We start from the raw sequence: 22041 nt of genomic DNA, 5'->3' as shown, positions 1-22041 counted from the left end.
AAATTAAAAAAGTATTTTTGCTTATATATGTCCATTAGAGCTGAACTATTAGACACTTCAGAATTCTTAATTCGACATAATTTTCCCTTGGTCTTTATGATGAAGAGGTTTATGCTTTCAGGATGAGAATATTTTGGCTGTGATTTTGCACAACTAAGAAAATTCTTTGAGCTAGCAATGCCACTCACTTTTGGAAAAACTTACACAGCATACGGCTCCACAGTTTTTTGTCTGGGTTCCAACATCTGTAGCACTGGATTATAGATTGTTTCTAAAATAATCTTAAATTGATGCATCATTGCTCCTTCCATTTGGGCCTGACAAAAAGTAGCTCTGGCATTTCCTCTCCTTTGTACATTGTAAACTGTGTATCACTTTTTCTGCTCATGCCAAAAAAATGAATTCTTACCCATTTCAAGTTCTTATAAACTTAATTTCACTTAGTGGTATAAGAATTGCTTCTACTATGAATATATTTTTATTCAAGTGAGAATACATCAAGTGCTGTTCCATGAACAAATGCATGAAATCATAATTATTTTTGTCAGGCTACTCTGAATTAAGCAGTATTAATAAGCTGCCTTTATAAAAAACTGTCATTTATGTACTCTTTACTCTCAACAGGCAGGGCCTGTTCTTGAGACTTAGAACCCATCAAGTTGTTTAGATGTTATTACTACTAAGAATTATTGCAGTAAATAATAATGAGAAAAAATCTCTGCCCCCAGATTAGGATGGGATGATGTTACCTCATTCTACCTGGGACTTGTCACCTAACCCATCATTCCTCTGATGTAAGTAGATTGAGAGTGAAGAGGCCTGGGTTCAAGTCCCAACTCTGCAGTTAACTAGCTGTGAAGCCTGGGACAATTCATTTAACATCTCTGAGCCTCAGTTTACTCATGAGTGAAAGGAGGGGGCTGGACAAGATAATGTGTAAGGTCATATTCAGCTCCAATATTCTATAATCAGATACCATATTTCTCCCTTATTCCTTTGCTTTCAGATCTAGTCTTTTGCCCTCATATCTGAGACAAAGGGAGAGAATTCTTCCATTTCTTCTCTGAACTGAGGGTTCAGTCAAATTCAGGGTCTGCCCCATGCTTCTACACTAAAGAGTTTCAATACTTAAGCTTCTGAAGAATGAAATAAATTCCCAAGCTAGGACCCAAGAGGTGACAGGAGATATGTGAATGAAAGTCTAGTTAATTTCTTAAAGAGACATACCCTGGTGCTAAATTTTGAGTCTGGGGAGGTGGAATTAGATTATAGTAGACTACAAGTTCTTTGAGGTCAGAACTTTCTTTTTAGTTTCTTTTCATTCCCAGCACTTATCATAGAGCCTGGCACATTATAACTGCTTAATAAATGCTTGTGGGTGATAAGGCGAGATTATATATGGCATTCAGTCATATGCCTTAATCTGCAGAGAAACACCCCTTGCATCCATTCAATCATTCATTTATTCAAATATATTTGAGCAGCTACTATAGAACCATATTAGGTCCTCTACAGCCAAAAACCTCTGGTTTATAAATATGTTGCTTTCCACAACTAAGGAAATCATACAATTCATCTGTAGCTTGTATTGTTGGAAGTATTATAGAGCCCCACATTATCAGAGTTGGAAAGGCCATGGAATCCAGCTGGTTCCTGAATAAGATAAAAATTCCGCATGTACCATATGCAATAAGTGACCATTTAGCCTCTGCTTAAGAACTATGAGGAAAGAGAAACCCATAACCTCCCAAGAAACACATTGGAATACTTATTTTAAGAAAGGTATTTTTTTGTAACCTCCTATAAGTATAAAGTAACCTCTTTAAACTCCTGAAAGTAGCCTTTCAGCCCCTTTGTGGCTAAACCAAGTAAAGTGTAGTTGGGAAAACCCAACAATATGGGATTTAAAGTCAGAATCTCTCTGAGTGCCAGCTCTGCTACTTTCTACCTATGTGACCTGAGGCCAGTTAGTTAACCTCTTTGGACCCAGTAAGTTGGATTAGATAATGTCTTAGTAGTAAATGTCTGATCCTATGTTTAATCCCTCTTCCAAATGACACTTGAAGAGATGCATCATGCTCCCTCTAAGTCTTCTCCAGACCAATAACCTAAGTCCTTCAGCTGATCTTCATGTATCATAGTTCAAGACCCTTTGCAAAACCAGTTCCTCCCCACCTGCCATGATCTTGTTTGTCAATGTCCTTTGTAAAATGTCATCCCACTAATGGAATAGAAAACTCCTGGGTGGTCTGAACAAGACAGAGTATAGTAGGTGAGTCACCTATCACCTTTAGCTGTTATTTTCATAGATTTAGTGCTAATATAGACCCAGGTCTATATTCTCTCTAGTATTATATTTCTCTTTTTATTAATTTAAATTTTTTTTTGCTTTTTTTTTTGGAGTGGGAAAAGCAGGGCAATTGGGGTTAAGTGACTTGCCCAAGGTCACATGGCTAAAGTATAATATTTCTTTACTTTGGTTGTATTTTTACCAAAAAAAATTTTACCAGTGGAAAAATGTTAAGCATGATATAATTTCATTCTACAATCAATCCTTCCTTTCTATTCTTACTACTATCACCCAATTTCTTGCCCTTTTTTTTTTTTTGCTTTTTGGAGGGCAATTTGGGGTTAAGTGACTTACCCAAGGTCATATGGCTAGTTTTGGTGTTAAGTGTCTGAGGCTGGATTTGAACTCAAGTCCTCCTGACTCCAGGGCCAGTGCTCTATTCACTGTGCCACCTAGCCACCCCAATTTCTTGCCCTCTTTACCTCCTGCCTAGATTAACAGCTTCCTAGATGGTTGTCCTGACTCTAGCCCCTTCCTTTTCCAATCCATCCTAGGTACTACAGTCATGTTAATTTTTCTAAAAATGCAGTTCTAATCAAATTATTCTCCATATAAAGAACAATGGTTCCCCATTGCCTAAAAGTTGAAAATCCTTTACCTGGCATTCAAGGCCCTCCAGGGTCTTTCTTCAACTTAACTTTCAAATATTATTTTCTATTACTCTCCTTCCTTTGCATTATGCTCCAGTCAAGCTGACCTATCCACCACTACTTACTCTTTTCTATCTTCTTGTCACCTTTATTTTACATTCTCTCTGATTAGAATACCATGCTACCCCCAACCCTGTTAATAAATTCCTGTCATTCAACCCTGACTGTTACCTCCCTAGTAAGAAATGATCTCTGTCCTCATATAGATCTTGTCTAGTTTTACCTATCAATCAATGAATGTTCATTGATTCAGTGTTTACTATGTGCTAAGCACCAACAGCTCCTCTCTTCACATTCTAATGGTGAAACAAATGTAAATAAATGGGTGCATACACAAAAAATGGAGAGTAAAAAGAAGATAAACTTTGATGGGAAGGCCTAAGTGACCAAAGGGACCAGGGAGGTCTCCTACAGAAGGTCACATTTCATCTGGGTCTTGCTAGAAGTTAGGGATGTTGAGAAATAAAGGTGAGGAGGGAGAATATTCTAGGCTCAGTTAGCATGAAGGCACAGAGATAACAGAGGCCATGCTAAATTTGAAGAATAACAAGTAAGCTGACATAGCTGGTTTGTGGAGAGGAGTCAAGAATGCCAAGACTTGAACTGTAGGAAGGAGCCAGGTTGTGACCAACTTAAAATGCCCAACAGAACACATTATATTTTGTTCCTGGAGGTAATAATGACTGGGGTGGTGACATCGTCAGATTGATAATTTAACTGCTCACTTTTGCAGCTGTGTGAAGGTAGATGGATTGGAGTGTGGAGAAATGAGAAGGGGGTGGGGGAATCAATTAATAGGCTATTATAGTAGTCCAGGATAAAGGTCATGAGGCTCTGACCTAGGCTGGGGAATGAGTAAGTGGAAGAGAGCCATTCAGGAAAGATACTGTGAGGGTGAAGTGGAAAGATTTAGCAATGGATTGGATTTGTAGGGTGAGGGAAAGTGTAAGAGAATACCCAAACTACAACTCTGTGAGAGGGGAAGGACAATGGTACCCTTGACATATAATATATCAGTTATTTGTGTACTTATCTCCACTACTAAATTGTAAATCACTGAAGACAAGAGATAGTTTTGTTTAAATTTGTTTGTTTTTTCTTTTTTGTTTTACCTTTGCTTCCCTCTCCATGCCTGGAATGATATCTCACACAGAGTTGCTAGATGATGAATAAATGTTTATTAAACTAGTGTATATGTAGCTAGGAGGCACAATGAATAGAGCACTGGGTTTGGAATCAGGAAGACTCATCTTCATGAGTTCAAATCCAGCCTCCAACACTTACTAACTGTGTGACTCTGGGTAAGTCACTCACCCCTATTTGCCTCAGTTCCTTGTCTGTAAAATGAACTGGAGAATTAAATGGTAAACTCCTCAGTATCTTTCCCCCCCAAAAAAAATCTTAAATTGGGGTCATGGAGAGTCGAAAATGACTGAATGACAACTGAAACATGTTGCACCTCTCTAATCCCATAGCACCATGATGATCTACGCAAGTATTATGCCCATTTAATAAATGAGTAGGAATCAATTTAGGGTGTTATATAGATTATTGAACAGAAAGGCAGAAACCTAACTGGACTTGGATTGGGGGGAGGACAGCAAATTGGAGGGACAGTGCTGACCACTGATCAACCACTTATCTTTTTAGGATTTCATTTCCCCTACCTGTAAAGCAGGGGTAATCATATCATCTATTATCTCAGGGAGGGAATTTGGGGAGGATGGTGACACAAATTAGGCCCACAGGTTGGAGTAGAAACACACACTCACATTTGGATAGGCAGCCCAGCCTCACACAGCAAGTCAGTGACAAAGCTGGGGCTAATTTTTCTATGCAGCTCTATCCCCATGACTATTAGGAAAACATCTGATCTAATTCCATCTCTGATAGGGGAACATGCTTGCTTCTCCAGCCCAACCATGAAGTCTGGGAGGACCGGAGATCCCAGGATTGGTAGCAGTTGTTTTGTTGAACTGGGTTCCACCCACAGCATCTGTGCTGAACTAATGTTTTATTAATTTCCCAACACACCACCTACTGCTTGGTTGATATCCAGAATGTAGATGTGCCAGCTTAAAAAAAAAAAAGTCTTTTGCCACAGTAAACAAACAGGATGGAAAGTGTTCCAGATCTTTCTCATCCCCATTCTCTCCTCTTGATTGCATTTAATTTGTTTCAAAGCTGCTATCAGGTCAATGGTCCTTCCTAAATTGGGAAAAATGAGTAAGCCTCCCCCTTCCATTTTTGGGGGGACTTAGGGAGTTCTATGGATGGTATTTTATCAGTATATTTCGTCAACTGTACTTAATAACCTAAAAAGTTAAGCCAAATGTATGGGAAACCTTACCAAAATATATAAAAATAATTTATGTAATATTATCCATTTGCAATAAGGTGATTATATTTTAGGAAACTCATAATTAAGCTGATCTGATTCACACCATATGGAAAATGTGCTCAGAAGTGGACAAAAAAGCTATAGGTTTAAGGAAGCACTGTTTCATATTTACATTTGCAACAAATAAAAAAAAAAACCCAAATCAAATGAAGGCTCATGCCCAGGGAATATAGTAAATGACAGCTTTGGTAGGATTCCACTGTGAGACAGTCTTCCCTACATGACCCCCACACTCACATTAGAAAAGTCAGTCTTCAAGGGGATTGTGCAGTGCTCAATTCTGACTGATCAGGCAGCTTGCTAGCAGGTGGGGTGAGGCAATGTAGACTGACCTGCTAGTTCCCTATCCCTCCATCCTCTCTAACCTTCTTTACAGCTGAAGACAATTAACCTCCAACCTCTAGGTTCAATCCTTACCCCAAGTAAGAGGACCAACCCTGGTCTTAGGAGAGACACGCTAACCAGCTCAGATTTGTTAGACCCATATCCCAATTGTAACAAAAATTTGCATTTCCATAATATTTTGTGGTTAACAAAGTCACCTCTTTGCAATAACCCTATAAGGTGAAGTTTTATTCTCCTAACTGTACAGATGAAAAAACTAAGATTTGGGAAGAGAAAGACCCTAGATTAGATGTGTAGTGCCAGATTGAGAACTAGAATCCAAGTCTTATGGTTCCAAACTGAATGATTTTTGTTTTTTGGTTTTTGGGGGTTTTTTTTCCCAAATAGAGAAGCTCAGAAGGAACATTGAGGCCTTTTGTCATAATTCATTAAACGTGTATGTGTGAATTACATATCAATTATAATCATCCAAATCCTGTTTTCAAAGTGATCAAAATGCACATTATCTATGAAAACTTTCCAATTTGTTTACATTTTTAAAGTCTATCCCCATCTTGTCCTTTATCCCCTCTATGACCCATTCAATATCTGACCTCCTACATTAGTATCCTTCCCGTTTCCTCCAGAATTAGGAATCTTATTGATTCTTCAAGTCTTTCTTGGAACTAGTGTAATGATCTTGAATCCCAATCTTCATGGTTGGGACCTAGATCCTTCCATAATGTAGCCTTTCCACCTACCTAGACATTCTCAAATCAATAAATATTAAAGTTACAAAGACTGAAAAGAATCAGTCTCTGACCTCTGGAAGCTTACATTCTATTGTTGAAATATAATATGTAGATAATAAGCACATATAAACAAGGTCATTTGAAGATGAGAACATCTGGAGAAGATCCAGCAACCGGAGGAATTGGGAAAAGTTTCACAGGGGACAGGGGAGTAGTAAGAACTTTATCTGACTCTTGAGGGAAATTAAAGATTTTAAGGAGAGACACAAAAGAACTGTTTTTAGTCACAGAGTTTGGTTTCTACAAGTGGATAGAGGTAAGAAATAAAATGTTGATTTCAGGGAACAGTCAGTCAATAAATATTTATTAAGTGCCTACTATGTGCCCAACACTATGCTAAACTCTGGGGATACAAAAAACAGTTCAGGACATCACAATCTAATGGCTAATCTAGCATCATCAGACCTGTACTTGAGTAAGATTATCATCATAACTATGTGAAGGATAGACTGGAGAGAGGAGAATCTACAAGTAAGCTGACCAATGAGGAGTATACTTCAAAAGATCACAAAAGCTTGAAGCAGGGAGTTGATCATGTGAGTGGAGAACATGGATGCAAAAGCTAGAATCAATAATCTGTCAGTGAATTGTGAAAAGAGAAGAAGGGAGGCACAAGGATGACTCTAAGGCTCTACACCTGGGTGACTGGGGGAATTCTTGACAAAAACAGAGAAGTATGAAGAAGAGCTCTGGGTTTGGAGGTGGGTGTTGGGATAGCTGGCGAGTTATATTGAATTTGAGATTTCTACAGGACATGAAGGTAAGCAATATGAGGTGGAGAGAAGTGATTATTTTTCTATTATATTAAAAACCATTTATTGAACTAGGTTTTTCCCTTTATTTCCTCATTCAGGGACCAGCCCCTGTAAATCAGTCAGTCTCTGAAGGACAAGACTGATAGATGAGATTTGGATAATCTCATCTATGCATTCTTGGGCAAGACCCCAACCAACTAGAAGACTTCACTTCTAGTTAGAGTGTAAACAGAATCTAATCTACTTGAATTCTAGCCTTAAAGCACCCCCCTCACCCAAAATTGGATGGATTCCTTCATCCAGACTGCTGGAGTCTCATGATCAAGCCATATTCTCAGCAAGAGGAGATAAGGGCTTTCAGTCCACTTCTTCATTTAGCAGTCCACCCCCTCATTAAGTATTCACCAATTAGGGTTGATTTTCACCTGTCAGGGGTAGGCGCGAGCGCACGTGCACACACACACACACACACACACACACACACACACACTTTTCCAAAGGTATTTAAGCATTTAGTGGTCTTGCCTTTGGTTACCAAGAGAAACCACTGACCATCAATTTATTGATTAGCAGCTAGCCTAATTAATAAATCAGTTAATTACCCAGAAACTCCATCTCAAGATTTTCATTCATTTAAAGGTTCTGGAGAGAGATTACGGCTCAAGATATAGATTTAGGGGTTGTCTGCATAAGAATAGTAATTGACTTCATGGAAACTGATGGGAATATAAAGAGAAAAATTACATAGGGAAAAGAATAAAGGACAATGTGTAACTGAATTGAACTAGTTAGTTCTAGATAGGCTCAAGACTCTGAATAGAGAAATGTGCAGCGACGGCAGAGGAATAGAGTGTCCAAAGGTCACTATAAGAACTAAGAAAAGAGGGTGCCTAGGTGACACAGTGAATAGAGCACCAGCCTTTGAGTCCAGAGGACCTGAGTTCAAATCTGGACTCAGACACATAACACTTACTAGCCATGTGACCTTGGGCAAATCACTTAACCCCAATTGTCCTGCCTTCCCCCCTCCAAAAAAAAGGCAAAAAAAGAACTCAGGAAAGAAGGGCAAAGTAGTAGAGGAAGAGAGGAAAGAATAGGAGATGACCAGAAATGGGAATTTTAGTGTTCAAGACCAGAGAGATGGAATAGGTATGGGTGAAACCATCCTATGCATTGGCTATTCTCGGGAATCTACCAATTGCCTATGGGTCTGTCTATTTTCCAGAACTGACCTCCTTGATCCCCACACCACTATTCTGTCCATTTCACTGACCAAACTCCAATTATCACAGAAGGACACTAGGTAAAATTATGAAATAGCTGAAGTGTATAATCAATTATCTTCTTTTCTCTTTTCTTCCTTCTAGGTCTGCTCAGATTTTTATTCTCCCACCCTTTCCTTCCCTCTTTTCCTTCTCAATACTAAATGACCTTGTGCTTCCGAAGCCCTGGTTTTTTGCTAGATAGTAATTTGGGCTAAAGTACTAATATCAAATATTTAGTGATTCACCTATTATGAAGAAGGCATACTATTCAGCATCCAACCTAGCACACTATGGGTGCTAAATATGGAATTGATAATATAATGTCCCTCCAAGTTAAACTTTGCCCTTTTTCATTCTACATTGTGATGGAGAAAATTAGGGCTAGTAAGTATTTAAAATCAGAACAAGAAGCCCTTTTATTTTTCCTTCACAATAGATCTTTTAAAGGGACTGCTTTCCATCTTGAAGAGTCAGTCTTAAAAATCTCTAAAAATCTCACTAACTTTGATCATCTACAAATGTTACCTTATCTCACTGAAATATAGTACCCAGAGGTATGCTAGTGAATGTTTGATGACTGATTCTCCAGAAAAAGAAATAAACACACACGTGTGTATGTAAGTGTGTATATATGTGTGTATATTCACATGCAGGTGCCATACATACATGTACATAATACACACATACACAAGCACATGTGAGTTTAATTTGCATTATTAATATTTTCTCTATCATTTTCTTCAATCTAAACAATCAACAAAACAATAAATCAAGCCCTGATTTGTAGCATTTGCTGATTACCAAGTTGTAAAACACTCACTTTGAAAAATTAACAATTGGAGAGACAGTTTGAGCTGATTCCAGCGCACCATTAAAACACACCCACTTCAATGGAACACTATTGGAGTTATTTCCCCATTCAGGAAAATGGAGAAAGGCTCAGTTGTTAATACACATTCTTTCCTTCTGGGAAACTCCTCTATCACTACCATCTATAAGCTACTATGCCCATGCAGTCTACTGGGTCTTTAATAATGAAGAATGGAGCTGCAGGCTATCCTATAGAAAAGCTCTATAGCCATTTGGAAGGTGACTTATAGGAGAAAATCGGCCCCAGTTGTTAAACACGCTAGCATAATACACCAAAGAAACAATTCTGCTATCTTGAAAGAGAAAAAGCAGATTCAAATTGTATTGAAGTTTTGCATAAGTTAGTAAATATGGTTATGAACTAAAATGGCAGGTTTCCACGAAAGCTAAAATTAATACAAGTGCTTTAAGAAGGTACTTGGCAAATCTAGAAACAGAATAAAATGTTTTGCTCTGAATTCAATCAAAACCCAGAAGATCTCTTTCTCTTCATACCTTCTTCCCCTAAATTTAACAGTGAACCAAGAAATCTGATGTAAGCTCCAGCATTATTTTCCAAAGCCTCTAATTTAAACCATGGAGTTTTATTTTCTCTTAAGGAGCTTTGTGTCAGGGTAGACATGGTGTCACCCTTAATAGTACATTTGTAAAGAACATTTCAAAATGTGTCATTGGTTTTCCAGCTCTTTGTACTGTCCTCACACCAACAAAAACCTCCTTGGTTCCAGTGGGATTTTTGCCTGTACAAAGACTACAGGATCCAATCTTCTTTTATTTGGGTATGAACTCAACTTGCTATCCAAACTGAATAGACTCACTTAACAATTCACTTGTTTTGGCCATCTGACAAGATGCCTTTCCTCCTCCATTCCCACATTTCTCATTTCTTTTAAAACGATTCAAAATTTATGTAATTTATAATGCCTCTCCACAAACTAATCTCACCTGGCCATATTCACCCTATATAACATTCCTTTAGTATTCATTTCTTCCTCTTATTCCTAGGTCTATTGTGGGGTTGATTTTTCTGTTTTGTTTCTGTGGTTACGTAGCCTTATTTATTTTATTGCTGTTTGTATTCCATAAGATCATAAACTCCTCAAGGGCAGATTCATTTATACTCCTTCCTTTTATCTCCTTATCCCTAATAAAGATGACTAAGATGCTCACATTTCTATATAACTTTAAGATTTGCATTGTATTTTGCGTACATTAGCTCCTTTATATCTCACAACAACCTAGGGAGGTAGTCCCATTTAACAGGGAAAGGAACTGAGGCTCAGAATTATGAAAGGACTTGCCTGGAGCAGAATTTGAATCCTGACTCTCAACCCACTACATCAGGCTGCATCTCTGCTCTGCACACAGTAAAGGGATTTGGGCTGCCTAGTCTCTTAAGTAGACATTCTAAAACATCATATATCTCCACATAAATGATCATGAATAGAGAGGAAAAAAATTATTTATAGAAACATAAATGATCATGAATAGAGAGGAAAAAAATTATTTATAGAAACATGATCACTTAGATTAGGAAGATCATGCCTGGATTTCCCTACGAGATTTCCCATGACTGGGTGTACCTTCACCAACCTTCTCTGTTTCTTTGTTTTCCAAACAAGTAGGTGGTAGAGTAGATAGAGTGCTGGCCCTGGAGTGAGGAAGACTCCTCTTTCCATGTTCAAATCTGGCATCAGATACTTACTAGCTGTGTGACCCTGGGGCAAGTCTCTTCACCCTGTTTGCCTCAGTTTCCTCATCTATAAAATGAGCTGGTGAAGGAAATGGCAAACTACTTTAGTGTCTTGGCCAAGAAAACCCCATTATAGGGTGACAGAGAGTCAGACACATCTGAACAGCAACAGCAAACCAACTTCGAATTCATATAACCTGTCATCTTCAAAGGCATTTGCAATTTTTTTTACCCTATTATCTAACTGATTCTTTTTCTCTCTTCACAGGATAGTGGCCAAAGCCTCAAAGAACCTCATGTCCACTCAAAGTTTAGGGATTGTATTTGGGCCCACACTTCTACGGGCTGAAAATGAGACTGGGAATATGGCAGTCCACATGGTATACCAAAACCAAATAGCAGAACTCATGCTAAGTGAGTACAATAAGATCTTCAGCTCTAAGGAAGACTGACAGACAAGGCACATTATTGAAAATGTTCACATCTGTCTTGATGCCTAATATTTTTACATTTCTGTAAACATATTTCTGAAATATTTTTTTCTTTCAAGTGACAGATGCCTCATTTTGTGAAAACTTAATGATGATTTCATGTTTAAGTTCCAAACATTAGAATAAAATAATTGACAATATTTGCCTATATGTGTTCAACATTAACCCTTTGAATGCCATGCCATCCAGGCCTGGCATTCTAGGACTATCTAAAGATGTTGAAAGATTTTCAGAAATGTCAGGAATATAACTGATGTTCACAAGTTGCATGTAACACTGATTCTAGATTCTATATGTGTGTATTAGTCCATGTTTCTGCACCCTCATGGGCATATGTATAACTATAGTTATACCCAGTTAGTAAAAAAGTTATAAAGAGACAGAGATTAATACATTGTAAAAGGTAATAAGAGAGATCCAGGTCTAAAGCTAAAATAAGCATGTTTCTTTTTTTAAGATTTTTTTTTTTTTGCTTGTGGATAGTCTAGCTATTCTCTGAGCTATACAATGAAAGTTTCTTTTAAAAAAATGTTGAAGGTTGCTTTTTTTTTCCAAAGAAAAATGACAGCTTAAAACATTTTCCACTGGATACATTTTTTAAAAAATACTATTTCCCATCCCCTAAACATACCATCCTATAAATTAGAAACAAAATTAGAGCCTGACTATTTTGTTCTTAATCCCATACAAGGATTGCATGGCTGCTCATTTTTAATGTTAACATCCATTTTGATTCTTCATCAGACTCTACATCTTCCTCTTTCCTGGCTCTGTCATGTTCCGTAGAATTTTTATTATGCTCCTGAGGATGCTTTATTGGTGAATTACATTAAATTCATCTAGAAAGAACTTTAAAAAAAAGCTTTTTCATATGCCCTTAGGATTTCTTGGCTAGACTTGAATCAGTTTATGCATTTGATGGTTAGTTTCAGTTGTCTTGGGTAAACAAAAGGGTAACTGTCTAGAATATATCAAATATTGTTTTATTTTGAAAAGTATGTTTCCAGCTATACATATCCCATACCCTGTTTTGTGAAAGTATTCTGCTGATAAAAATGTAGACTTATGTTTGACAGGTTTTTAATCAAGTTCAAACAGAATAAATAAAACTAATCCAGTGTGGTAACAAGTCAGTCTGGTTATCGATTTGTTCATAAAATGAAAAATAATGCATGTAAATAAAATGTGTGAAACTGAGATCCAAGAGCAAACATTTAGAGCACTTGAGGACTCATAGACATGAAGTGGACACATAGATGTGCTGCATGGCACACAAAGAGATGTCTGAACAGGCAGAGAACATGGTTGCTCCCCAGCATACATCATACTGTCTGAGAAATGGGCAGGGGTCTTCCAATCTACTCCTGCCTAACTTCACGGTGAGAAACAGTGCAGGCATAGCTCATTTTATTGTGTTTCACATATACTATGGTGGTTCTAGGTTTTTTGTGTTTGTGCTCACATCATGTCTCTGTACGTTTTGGTAATTTTCACAGTATTTCAAACTTTTTCATTATTATTATATCTGTTGTGGTGATCAGTGATCTTTGACATTGCAGTATTTTAATTTTGTGAGGTGCCATGAATGATGCTCATAGAAGATGGTGAGCTTAATGGATAAATGCTATGTGTGTTCAGACTGCTCCACCAACCTTCCATTTCCCCATCTCTCTCCCTCTCCTCAGGCCTTTTTATTCTCTGAGACACAACAATGGTGAAATTAGGCTAGTTAATAACCCTACAAGGGCTTCTATGTGTTCAAGTAAAAGGAAGACTCAATGGGTCAGGAAAACTTTATTGTTGTCTTATTTTAAGAAATTGCCACAATCACCTCAACTTTAGGCAACCACCACCCTGATCAATCACCATTGAGGCACCACCAGGAAAAGGATTACAACTTGCTCAAGGCTCAAGTGATAACATCACTTAGCGATAAGGTGTTTTTAATTAAGATATGTGCATTGGTTTTTTTAGACATAATACTATTGCATACTTAATAGACTACAGTATAGTGTAAACACATCTTTTATATGCACTAGAAAACCAAAAAATTCATGCAACTTGGTTTATGACAATACTTGCTTTATGACGGTGGTCTAGAAACAAACCAGCCATATCTCTGAGGCATGCCTGTATCATTGTGTGTGCTCCTGTCTAGGAAGAGACTACCAGCAGGATAAAAAAAAGTATGGATATGAAAGAGGTAAATACACACCACAGGGGTCAAGCAAAGTTGTAAAGAAAAAAGTTACATGTTTTAAAATTACAGTAATCACTAGAAGAAAAGACATGTACTAGTGGATAGAGAGCTGACCTTGGAGTATAGACCCATGCTACCAACATTTTTTGTTGTTGTTCTGTTTCAATTAATTTAGCATCTTTTTGAACATCTCCCTGAAACACAATTTCCCTAAGCCTCATTAGTATCCAAAGACCAAGGACAATTCAAATGATAGGGAGCCAACCCTTTGGAAATAATTTAAACATGAAGGTGGAGAGTCTCTAGGGTAAAAATGGAATTCCCCATACCCCTACCTGCCAATCATTTCACCAACATGTTCCTTCAAACTAGAAAGTTCTTCTACATACAGAGAGACCATAGAGACCCCAATGGTCTCTCTAACAGGTTGTCCTCACTGCCAGTCTGTCCAAGCTTCATGAAGAAGAAATGGTTGGATTTCTTTCCTACTATACATTGAAAGTCGGATACTATTTCCCAAAGGAAGGTAAATTTTGATGACCAAAACCTACCTGGTTAACTTGGGGTTTACTAGCTATATTTCTTTCTCAAAGGCCAAACCTTAAACCCAGTTCACTCTGGGTAGCACGGATTAGACTATAGGTCCCTGCCTGAGCACCACATAATGGTTATTTTGGGGGCCCTCCTAGCTCAGAGTGAATGTCAATAGTAACTGTTTCTCTTTTCAACAGCAAATCTGAGGGTCTTCCCCTCCAAGTTTGATTATTTTAATTTTTTTATTAAAGGGGCCATCCCTTGACTCACTTCTTAAAGAGGCCTATTTACTGAATGGGCATTGCCTTACTCAAAGTGAGAGCCTGAAAACACCTTAGCTTAAAAGCATCAGGGTCTCCCATTGCATCCTGATAAATATCTGGCCACTGGACCCAGATGACTCTGGAGGAGAAAGTGAGTTTGGTGAACATAGCCCTCTCTCACTCAAATCAAAGTCAACTGCAAGTCATGTCATTATTTCCCTAATGTCATGGTCCTCTTCAAGAATGAAGGACAAAACCACAACTATTTCCAAAATCTAACAGAATCACCACCTAATTCTGTGTCATAGAAAGTTATGTGATGGGGCTTACTAAACAATTAAAAACAAAGGCTCCAATTAAGAGAAATTAGAAAATATGTTAAAATTCAACAATCACTTGCCAAGGGCACTGTTCTTTTAGTGGAATGCAAAGAGACATTGACCTACACTTCCTTCATATGTATTTTTAAAAATATAACTTGACTACACTATATAAGAAAGTTTTATGCAACTGGTGCCTCTACTTCCTTTCCTCTTACTTTCTTCCAAACCCTCCATAATCTGACTTCTGTCCTCATCATTCAACTGATTCACTGGCAAGTCCAATGTTACCAATAATCTCAACTGCAAATATAGTTTTGTTTTATTTTTAATTTATGGAATAAAACAAGCATTTTCATAACATAATGTAATAGAAAAGATGATTGCACATGCAACTACAAATCTATTATATACCATTTGCTATTTCTTTTAAATACTTAATAAAGTTATAATATAAATTTCTTTTTTTCCCCTTCCCCCTCCCATCCTAGAGATAGCCACCATTGGACACAAATTAGTATAGATTTGTAAACTTACTCTATACATACTTCTATTTATCTTCTTTCTCTGGATGTTTTGTTTTTTAAACAAGCCTGATCCTCCTTGACCTATCTGTACTCTTCTCTTATTTCTCTTCCTATATAGTCAACCCTTCTCAGTCTCATCCACATCAACCTGGCCAAAACAGAACTCATCATCTTTCCCCCAAAACTATCCCTTCTTCCAAACTTCCCTATTACTGCTGAGACCATCATCATCTTCTTTATCATCCAGGCCCCAAACATGCATGCCATTCTCAATTCCTCACTTCCATGAACCCCATGAATCTAATCTATTGCCAAATCTGATAACTTCTACCTTTAGATCTCATCTATGCCCCCTTCTTTCTACTCATGCAACCACAGCCAGGGTTCAGAGTCATCAGCTTTTATTGGGATGATTATAATAGTAGCCTTCTAATTGGTCTCCTTGCCTCTCCATTCAATCCATCCTTCACTCAGCTGCCAAGGTGATTTTTCTGAAAATAAGTTTGATCATGTCCCTGCCCTGCTCAATGAACTCCAATCACACCAGTAAGATTAAATATAAAGTTCTCTGTCTGACATGTAAAGCTCTTCCTCCCTTGGCCCCTTCCTGTTTCCTATTCTCCTTGTACCCTCTTCCCTTCCACACTTGTACAATAAAGCTACACTAGCCTAGTCACTGCTCTTTGAACCTTACAATTCATCTTGCCCCTCAGTGCCTTGGCACTAGGTATTACCCCTGCCTGGAATATTCTGTCCCTCCCTTCTTAGGCTCCTGGCTTCTTTCAAAACAGCTCAAAGACAACTATCTGCAGGAGGTCTTTCACTGTATTCCCATCCCCTAATACTTTCCCCTTTGACACTGAGGGCCTAGAATAGTAGGGTTTTTTTTTTGGAGGGCAATTGGGGTTAAGTGACTTGCCCAAGGTCACATGGCTGGTTTTTGTGTTAAGTATCTGAGGCCGGATTTGAACTTTGGTCCTCCTGACTCCAGGGCCAGTGCTCTATTCACTTCACCACCTAGCCACCCCTAGGTTTTTAATAAATACTTATTGGCTCACTGATCTACTCTTATGCATCCCTATTTATTGAATAATGTCTCCCCCAACAGAATGGTTATTTGTTGAGGGCAGAGAGTTGGTGTTTTTACCTTTGTCTCCCTATTTTAACATAGTGCCTAATACCTACTAAGTGCTTAATTGATTGGCTGGCCTCCTTCAGAAAACCTATATAGGCAACATGGGGGAGTGGATAGAAAACCAAGCACACTGGCTTCAAGTTTTGCCTCTGACCCTTACTAGCTGTGTGACTCTAAGCAAAATTACTAAACCTCTCTGTGCCCCTATACAACCCTTTAAAACTACAAGTTGCAGACTAGGTACTGATCTGCAGGGTTATGAATTCTATGGAATTCTAGGCAAGGGAATAAAAAACAAAATGTCCAGAGAGCAATCATATCAAACATTTAAGATTTTTGCCAAAAAAGGTAAAGGAAAATGCCTTCCTATAGCTCCATTATAATATTTAAATGTTAGTTGAATTAAATTGAAATTAATATATATCAGTTGCCGAATCCACCTCCATTCAAAGCTCCATGATGATTACCAATACAGAAGTACCAAAAATGTCACAGTCAATCCTTCTAAATGTGGTTTTTGAAGGCAGGACTATTTAACTCAAATGTATTCTGGGCACAGAACATTTGGGCCCTTAATAAGAAGGATCATAGGATCCTAGTTTTAGAGCATTTAAAAGTCATTTGATTCAATACCCTGATTCTCTAACTGAGGTTCAGAGAGATCATAAAGGTGAAGGGTAGCAAAGCTAGGATTTGAATTTGAGACTCCCTGATCCAAAATGAAGTCTCTGGCACAATGGCAAGAGTAGAAATATGGTATTCCTATTTATTACCTATGTGAACTTCTCTAAACTTCAGTTTCTTCATATAGAAAATGGAGAGCTTGATTAGATAACCTTCTAATCTGACTTCCAGCTCTAAATTGTGTAGCCTAATAATCGCCATACTCAAATAAGACAACCTATCTAAACCTTAAAATCCAAAAAGGAGAGCTGTTATTATTTTTATCTTGTTCTTTCATCATATTGTTTTATATGTATAATACTGTCATTTATTAAAACTTATAGGTCAGAGATTGGTCCTTAGTCTACAAAAATATTACAACTCTACTGTAAATTTTTGTTAAATTGTTTTTAAATTCCCTACCCACTCATTCTATACCCTCTCTTGCCCCCTCCCTCAAATTTCATATCCCTCTAAATTACCTAGGAAAAGAATCATTTTAACAGCAGCTTCCATTAAGAAATGAAAAAAATATATATTGGCAAAACTTTCCCAAAGAAATAAAATACTATGTTTTAGAGTCATGAGACATCATCAAATATAATCCTTCCAGTTTACAAATTAGGAAGTAAGGTCTACCAAGGTTAATCTACCCACCCAAGGTCACACAGTGGTAAAGTGGTAAAGATTAGGATTCCAACCCTAGTCCTCTGACTCTGAGTTCAAGAACTGCTCAATTGTACCACTTGTCTCTTCAACACACCTGTTCTAAGGAAGAAATAGCTAAATCTATTAAGTGTCATTATTATATATAGTGAGGGGGTGCTAGGTGGAGCAGTGGACAGAACTCTGAGCCTGGAGTCAAAAAGACCTGAGTTCAAATCTGACCTCAGACACTAGCTGTGTGACCCTGGGCAAGTCACTTAACCCTGTCTGCCTCAGCTTCCTCATCTGTAAAATAAACTGGAGAAGGAAATGGCAAATCACTTTAGTATCACTGCCAAGAAAACCCTGAATAGGTTCAGAAGGAGTTAGACAGAAATGAACAACAGCAATGTATAGTGATGTTCAAACAGCAAGCAATGTATCTGGGGCACTGTTCCTGGATTTAGGAAGATCTGAGTACAAATCTAGCCTCATATACTTACTAGCTGTAAGTCATTTAACCTCTCTTTACCTTAGTTTCCTCAACTGTGAAATGAGGATATTAATAGCAACTACTTCACAGGGCTGTTGTGAGGATCAAATGAGATCTCTGTAAAGTGCTTAGCACAGCACCTAACACATAGTAGGTGCTACTTAAATGCTTATTCCCTTGCTTCCCCTTCTTTCTATCTGCCCGAGTTCTTTACAATCATTACATTTAAATTTCTAGTGAGTATTGGAGTGGAGAGAACAAAAATCTTTTGCCTGCTATTGGATGTTTTTTTAAATCCTAGTTTTGGTGGAGTCTGTCCTGTGTTATATCATGTTATCTCGCATTGGATCATATTTGTCAGTGTCCTGTTAACATCCATCATATCATTCTGTCTAATATTGTATTGAAATTAAATCTGGCACTTTAGGGGTCCTGTGCAAGATGAAAAAATGGGTCCCCAGCAGTCTCCCTCTTAAATATAATTGAAAAAGAGGCAGGCATCAGGGCATGCTGTGCCTCATGCTGCCAAAGAGTGATCCTGAATCATTCAAATGATGAGAATACAGTGAACATCTCATACAAAAAGATGACAATTTTCTCTACCCGTGTTGTCAAAATGAAAATTTCTAGCTGTCTTGGTGAGAAACTTGGCATCAGGATAGAGATATATATGCCCTAAGTAGATATATACACACACACATACCTTATATAAGTTTATCCAGTTTTCCCCTGCTAATGGTTTATGCTTAACATCAAGCACACATGCTCAATGCCATTCCTTTAAGAAATCTATCAGATTTTGTATGAACACTACTCACTGAATTGGGGCAGGATTAAGAGAGAGAAACTATACTGTGCACACACCGTGTAGCTATTGTGTGAACAATTCAGAACCAGCTTCTAAAAAGCAACATCACATATATGATTTGGCATTAGATATGTCCATTGGTGATGCCTACTTTTAAGATACCACATATCTTTAAATTACAGTATAAAGTCATGGAAAGAGCACAAGACTTGAAGTTAGCAGAAACCTTAGTTAGAATTTTGGCTCTGAGACTTACCAACTCTGAGGAATCTAGGTGGCATGATAGATAAACACCAGAGTCAGGAAGACCTAAATTCAAATCTGCCTTCAGATACTTACTGGCTGCGTGACCCTGGGTAAGTCACTTCATCTCTATCTGTTTTAGTTTCCTCAGCTGTAAAGTGGAGATAATAATTGCACCTACTTCCCAGGGTTGTTGTGAGATCAAATGAGATTATATTTGTAAAAGGTTTTAGCATAGTAACTGACACATAGCAGATGCTTAATAAATGTTTGCTTGCTTGCTTCTTTTCTGTATAACTACAGAGAAGTTGCTTAACCTCTCTAAACCTCAGTTTTCTCATCTATAAAATAGGGATAATGATACATATACCCCTTATATCCCAGGGTTGTTGTGAGGAAAGCATTTTATAAACCTTAAAATCCTTTAGAAATATGAGCTGTTACTACTATTGATGCTGCTTCTACCAAAATTTCAATGAATCTCATCAATGTGACTATAACCCTCCATCAATGGAGATTCTAAACCTACCCTCTCTTAAGTCTAGAAAGATTCTTATCCATGTCTTCTTACAAACTCTCCATAAGCAATGACTCACAACACTTGAGTCCTTCCTATAGACTGTGTAATATTTTGTGAATACTAGAACAGCACTCAGATCCTCTATCTGTCAATTGTCTATCTGGCTACTTGACAAATCTGCCATTTTCTCCAGTCATCTATTCCCTGGATGATCTATATGAGTTCCCTTCCTGCATATAAATCATCACTAGTAATCCAGTAAGTCATATTTATCCATCAACTTGCAAGCATTTGTTACAAGTATCTGCCATATGCTAGGCACCATGCTAGATGCTGAGAATACAGAGATGTTTAAAAAATAGAATGTTGCCTGCCCTCAAGGAGTTTATTTTCTATTTGGAGAGACAATAAGGACATGTATAAATACACAGAAAACAAATACAAAGTAAATTCAAAGTGGTTAAACCCAAATTAGTTATGTCCCAGTGTGTTTTTCATTACTTATTGGTCAACCTGCAACTTTGATTTTTTCGGAATTTATGGTGTTCCATGATTCTAAATCATGTAACTACTGCTTAATTACAACATAGTTATGTTGATATAATAAATCAATTGAGAGGGTCTTGAACCCAGAGTCAGAGTACTAGGGGTGAAATCCTAAAATCTAAATTGACATATGCCAACTCTATCTACTTACTTGATCATGTACTAGAACCAAATTGTTCTGAAAAAGAACTACTGAGTTTCATTCAACTCAGAAAAACAAAATTGCTGACTACTTGTGTAGTGGTTCAGAGATGCAGACTGGTATAGAGGAATTCATAATGGAACCAGAGTCAAGAAGCCTAAGTTCTAATCCAGTCTCCAATATCGGTCAACTGTCCACTGACTGTCAAGTCATTTCATCTCCATGGGCATCTGTTTTACTATCTTTAAAATGGAGATAATTGTACTTTAATCACAAAGTTGTGGTGCATAAGCATTTTGTAATCCTCAAAGTGCTGCAGAAATATGAATCTTCTCATGATTACACATGACAGAATCAGACAGGCAGCCCATCACTCAAGTTCCTTAAGGGCATTTTTCTTGACTCTACTCTCATATTCCTAGCAGTGGTCACCTTCATCTAGAAGATTACCTTTTACCTACTCTTTACATATCTTTTAGATATCTATTAATTTACGTATAGTCTCTCCTTTGAAAGCATGTACTATTTTATCTTTCTCTGTATCCTTAAAGCTTAGCCCAGTATGACATTTAATATGCACTTAATAAATGCTTGTTTCAATTATTGATTGAATTATTTCGAATGTGGAGTTAACATTATAGATAAATGATGTCAGAATATTTCAATACCTCAGGGATTAATGATACCATTTCCATGGGTGATCTTTCCACTGACAAAGTGCATAACCCTAACCTCTCTACCTTAGTTGACAGTCTCATAAGCTTAAATAATTCATGATCTTGTAACCAATCTTCTGTTGAGCCTCTATTACCCGAACCACAACTTAGTAACGTTCACAAATTCACAGTCCCTTGTAATGTCTATACCTGATGCCTATCCAATGAATATTCCTTTAGAATAGCTTTTGAAAATTCAATTTGATCCAACAATAATTTATTTAGCATCTACTATACAGTAGGCCCTGTGCTAAGTGCTGGGCATACAAATTCAAAAGTGGAGAGTTTCTGCCATCAAGGAGCATGCATCTTGTTCAACTTAATAGAAGAATGAGTCTTCAGAGTAAAACTTTAGTGATGTCAAATCATGATAGTAATACTAATTAATAATGATGTCAGCTAAATATCACTTCACAGTTTGCAAGACATTTTATATATATTATCTCATTCGATCCCCATAAGAACCCCATGGAGTAGGCAGTACAAACATTTCCCCCCTCATCGAATTATAAGATTTTAAAGCTGAAAGGAACTTTAGAAATCATGCAACTAAAGTCCTCCACTTTACAAATCAGGACACTGAGGCTCAGGGAGAGGAAGCCACTTGCCTAAGATCAGCTAGTAGGACTTGGAGTGGAGATGGAATTCTTTCTGACCAATCAATGGCAAGATCTA

The 22041-nt window shown here is 37.5% G+C and overlaps 1 protein-coding gene across 1 annotated transcript in view; it reads left to right on the top strand.

The window, feature by feature from the left end:
* ARHGAP15 (Rho GTPase activating protein 15) overlaps positions 1 to 12740 on the top strand; it is an 859970-nt gene extending 847230 nt beyond the window's left edge. Inside the window, exon 14 of the mRNA XM_069066760.1 lies at positions 11389 to 12740. Coding sequence (XP_068922861.1) covers positions 11389 to 11572 — 184 coding nt within the window. The 3' untranslated portion in view covers positions 11573 to 12740. The remainder of the gene's footprint in view (positions 1 to 11388) is intronic.
* Positions 12741 to 22041: the final 9301 nt, after the last annotated feature.

The sequence above is a fragment of the Petaurus breviceps genome, unplaced genomic scaffold (assembly GCF_028583685.1).
Source record: "Petaurus breviceps papuanus isolate PSGF00001 unplaced genomic scaffold, PetGlider_PUasm1.0 90723, whole genome shotgun sequence".
Classification (NCBI taxonomy): domain Eukaryota; kingdom Metazoa; phylum Chordata; class Mammalia; order Diprotodontia; family Petauridae; genus Petaurus; species Petaurus breviceps.
The sequence above is the reverse complement of the archived record's forward strand: the minus strand, read 5'-3'. Positions and strand labels throughout refer to the sequence as shown.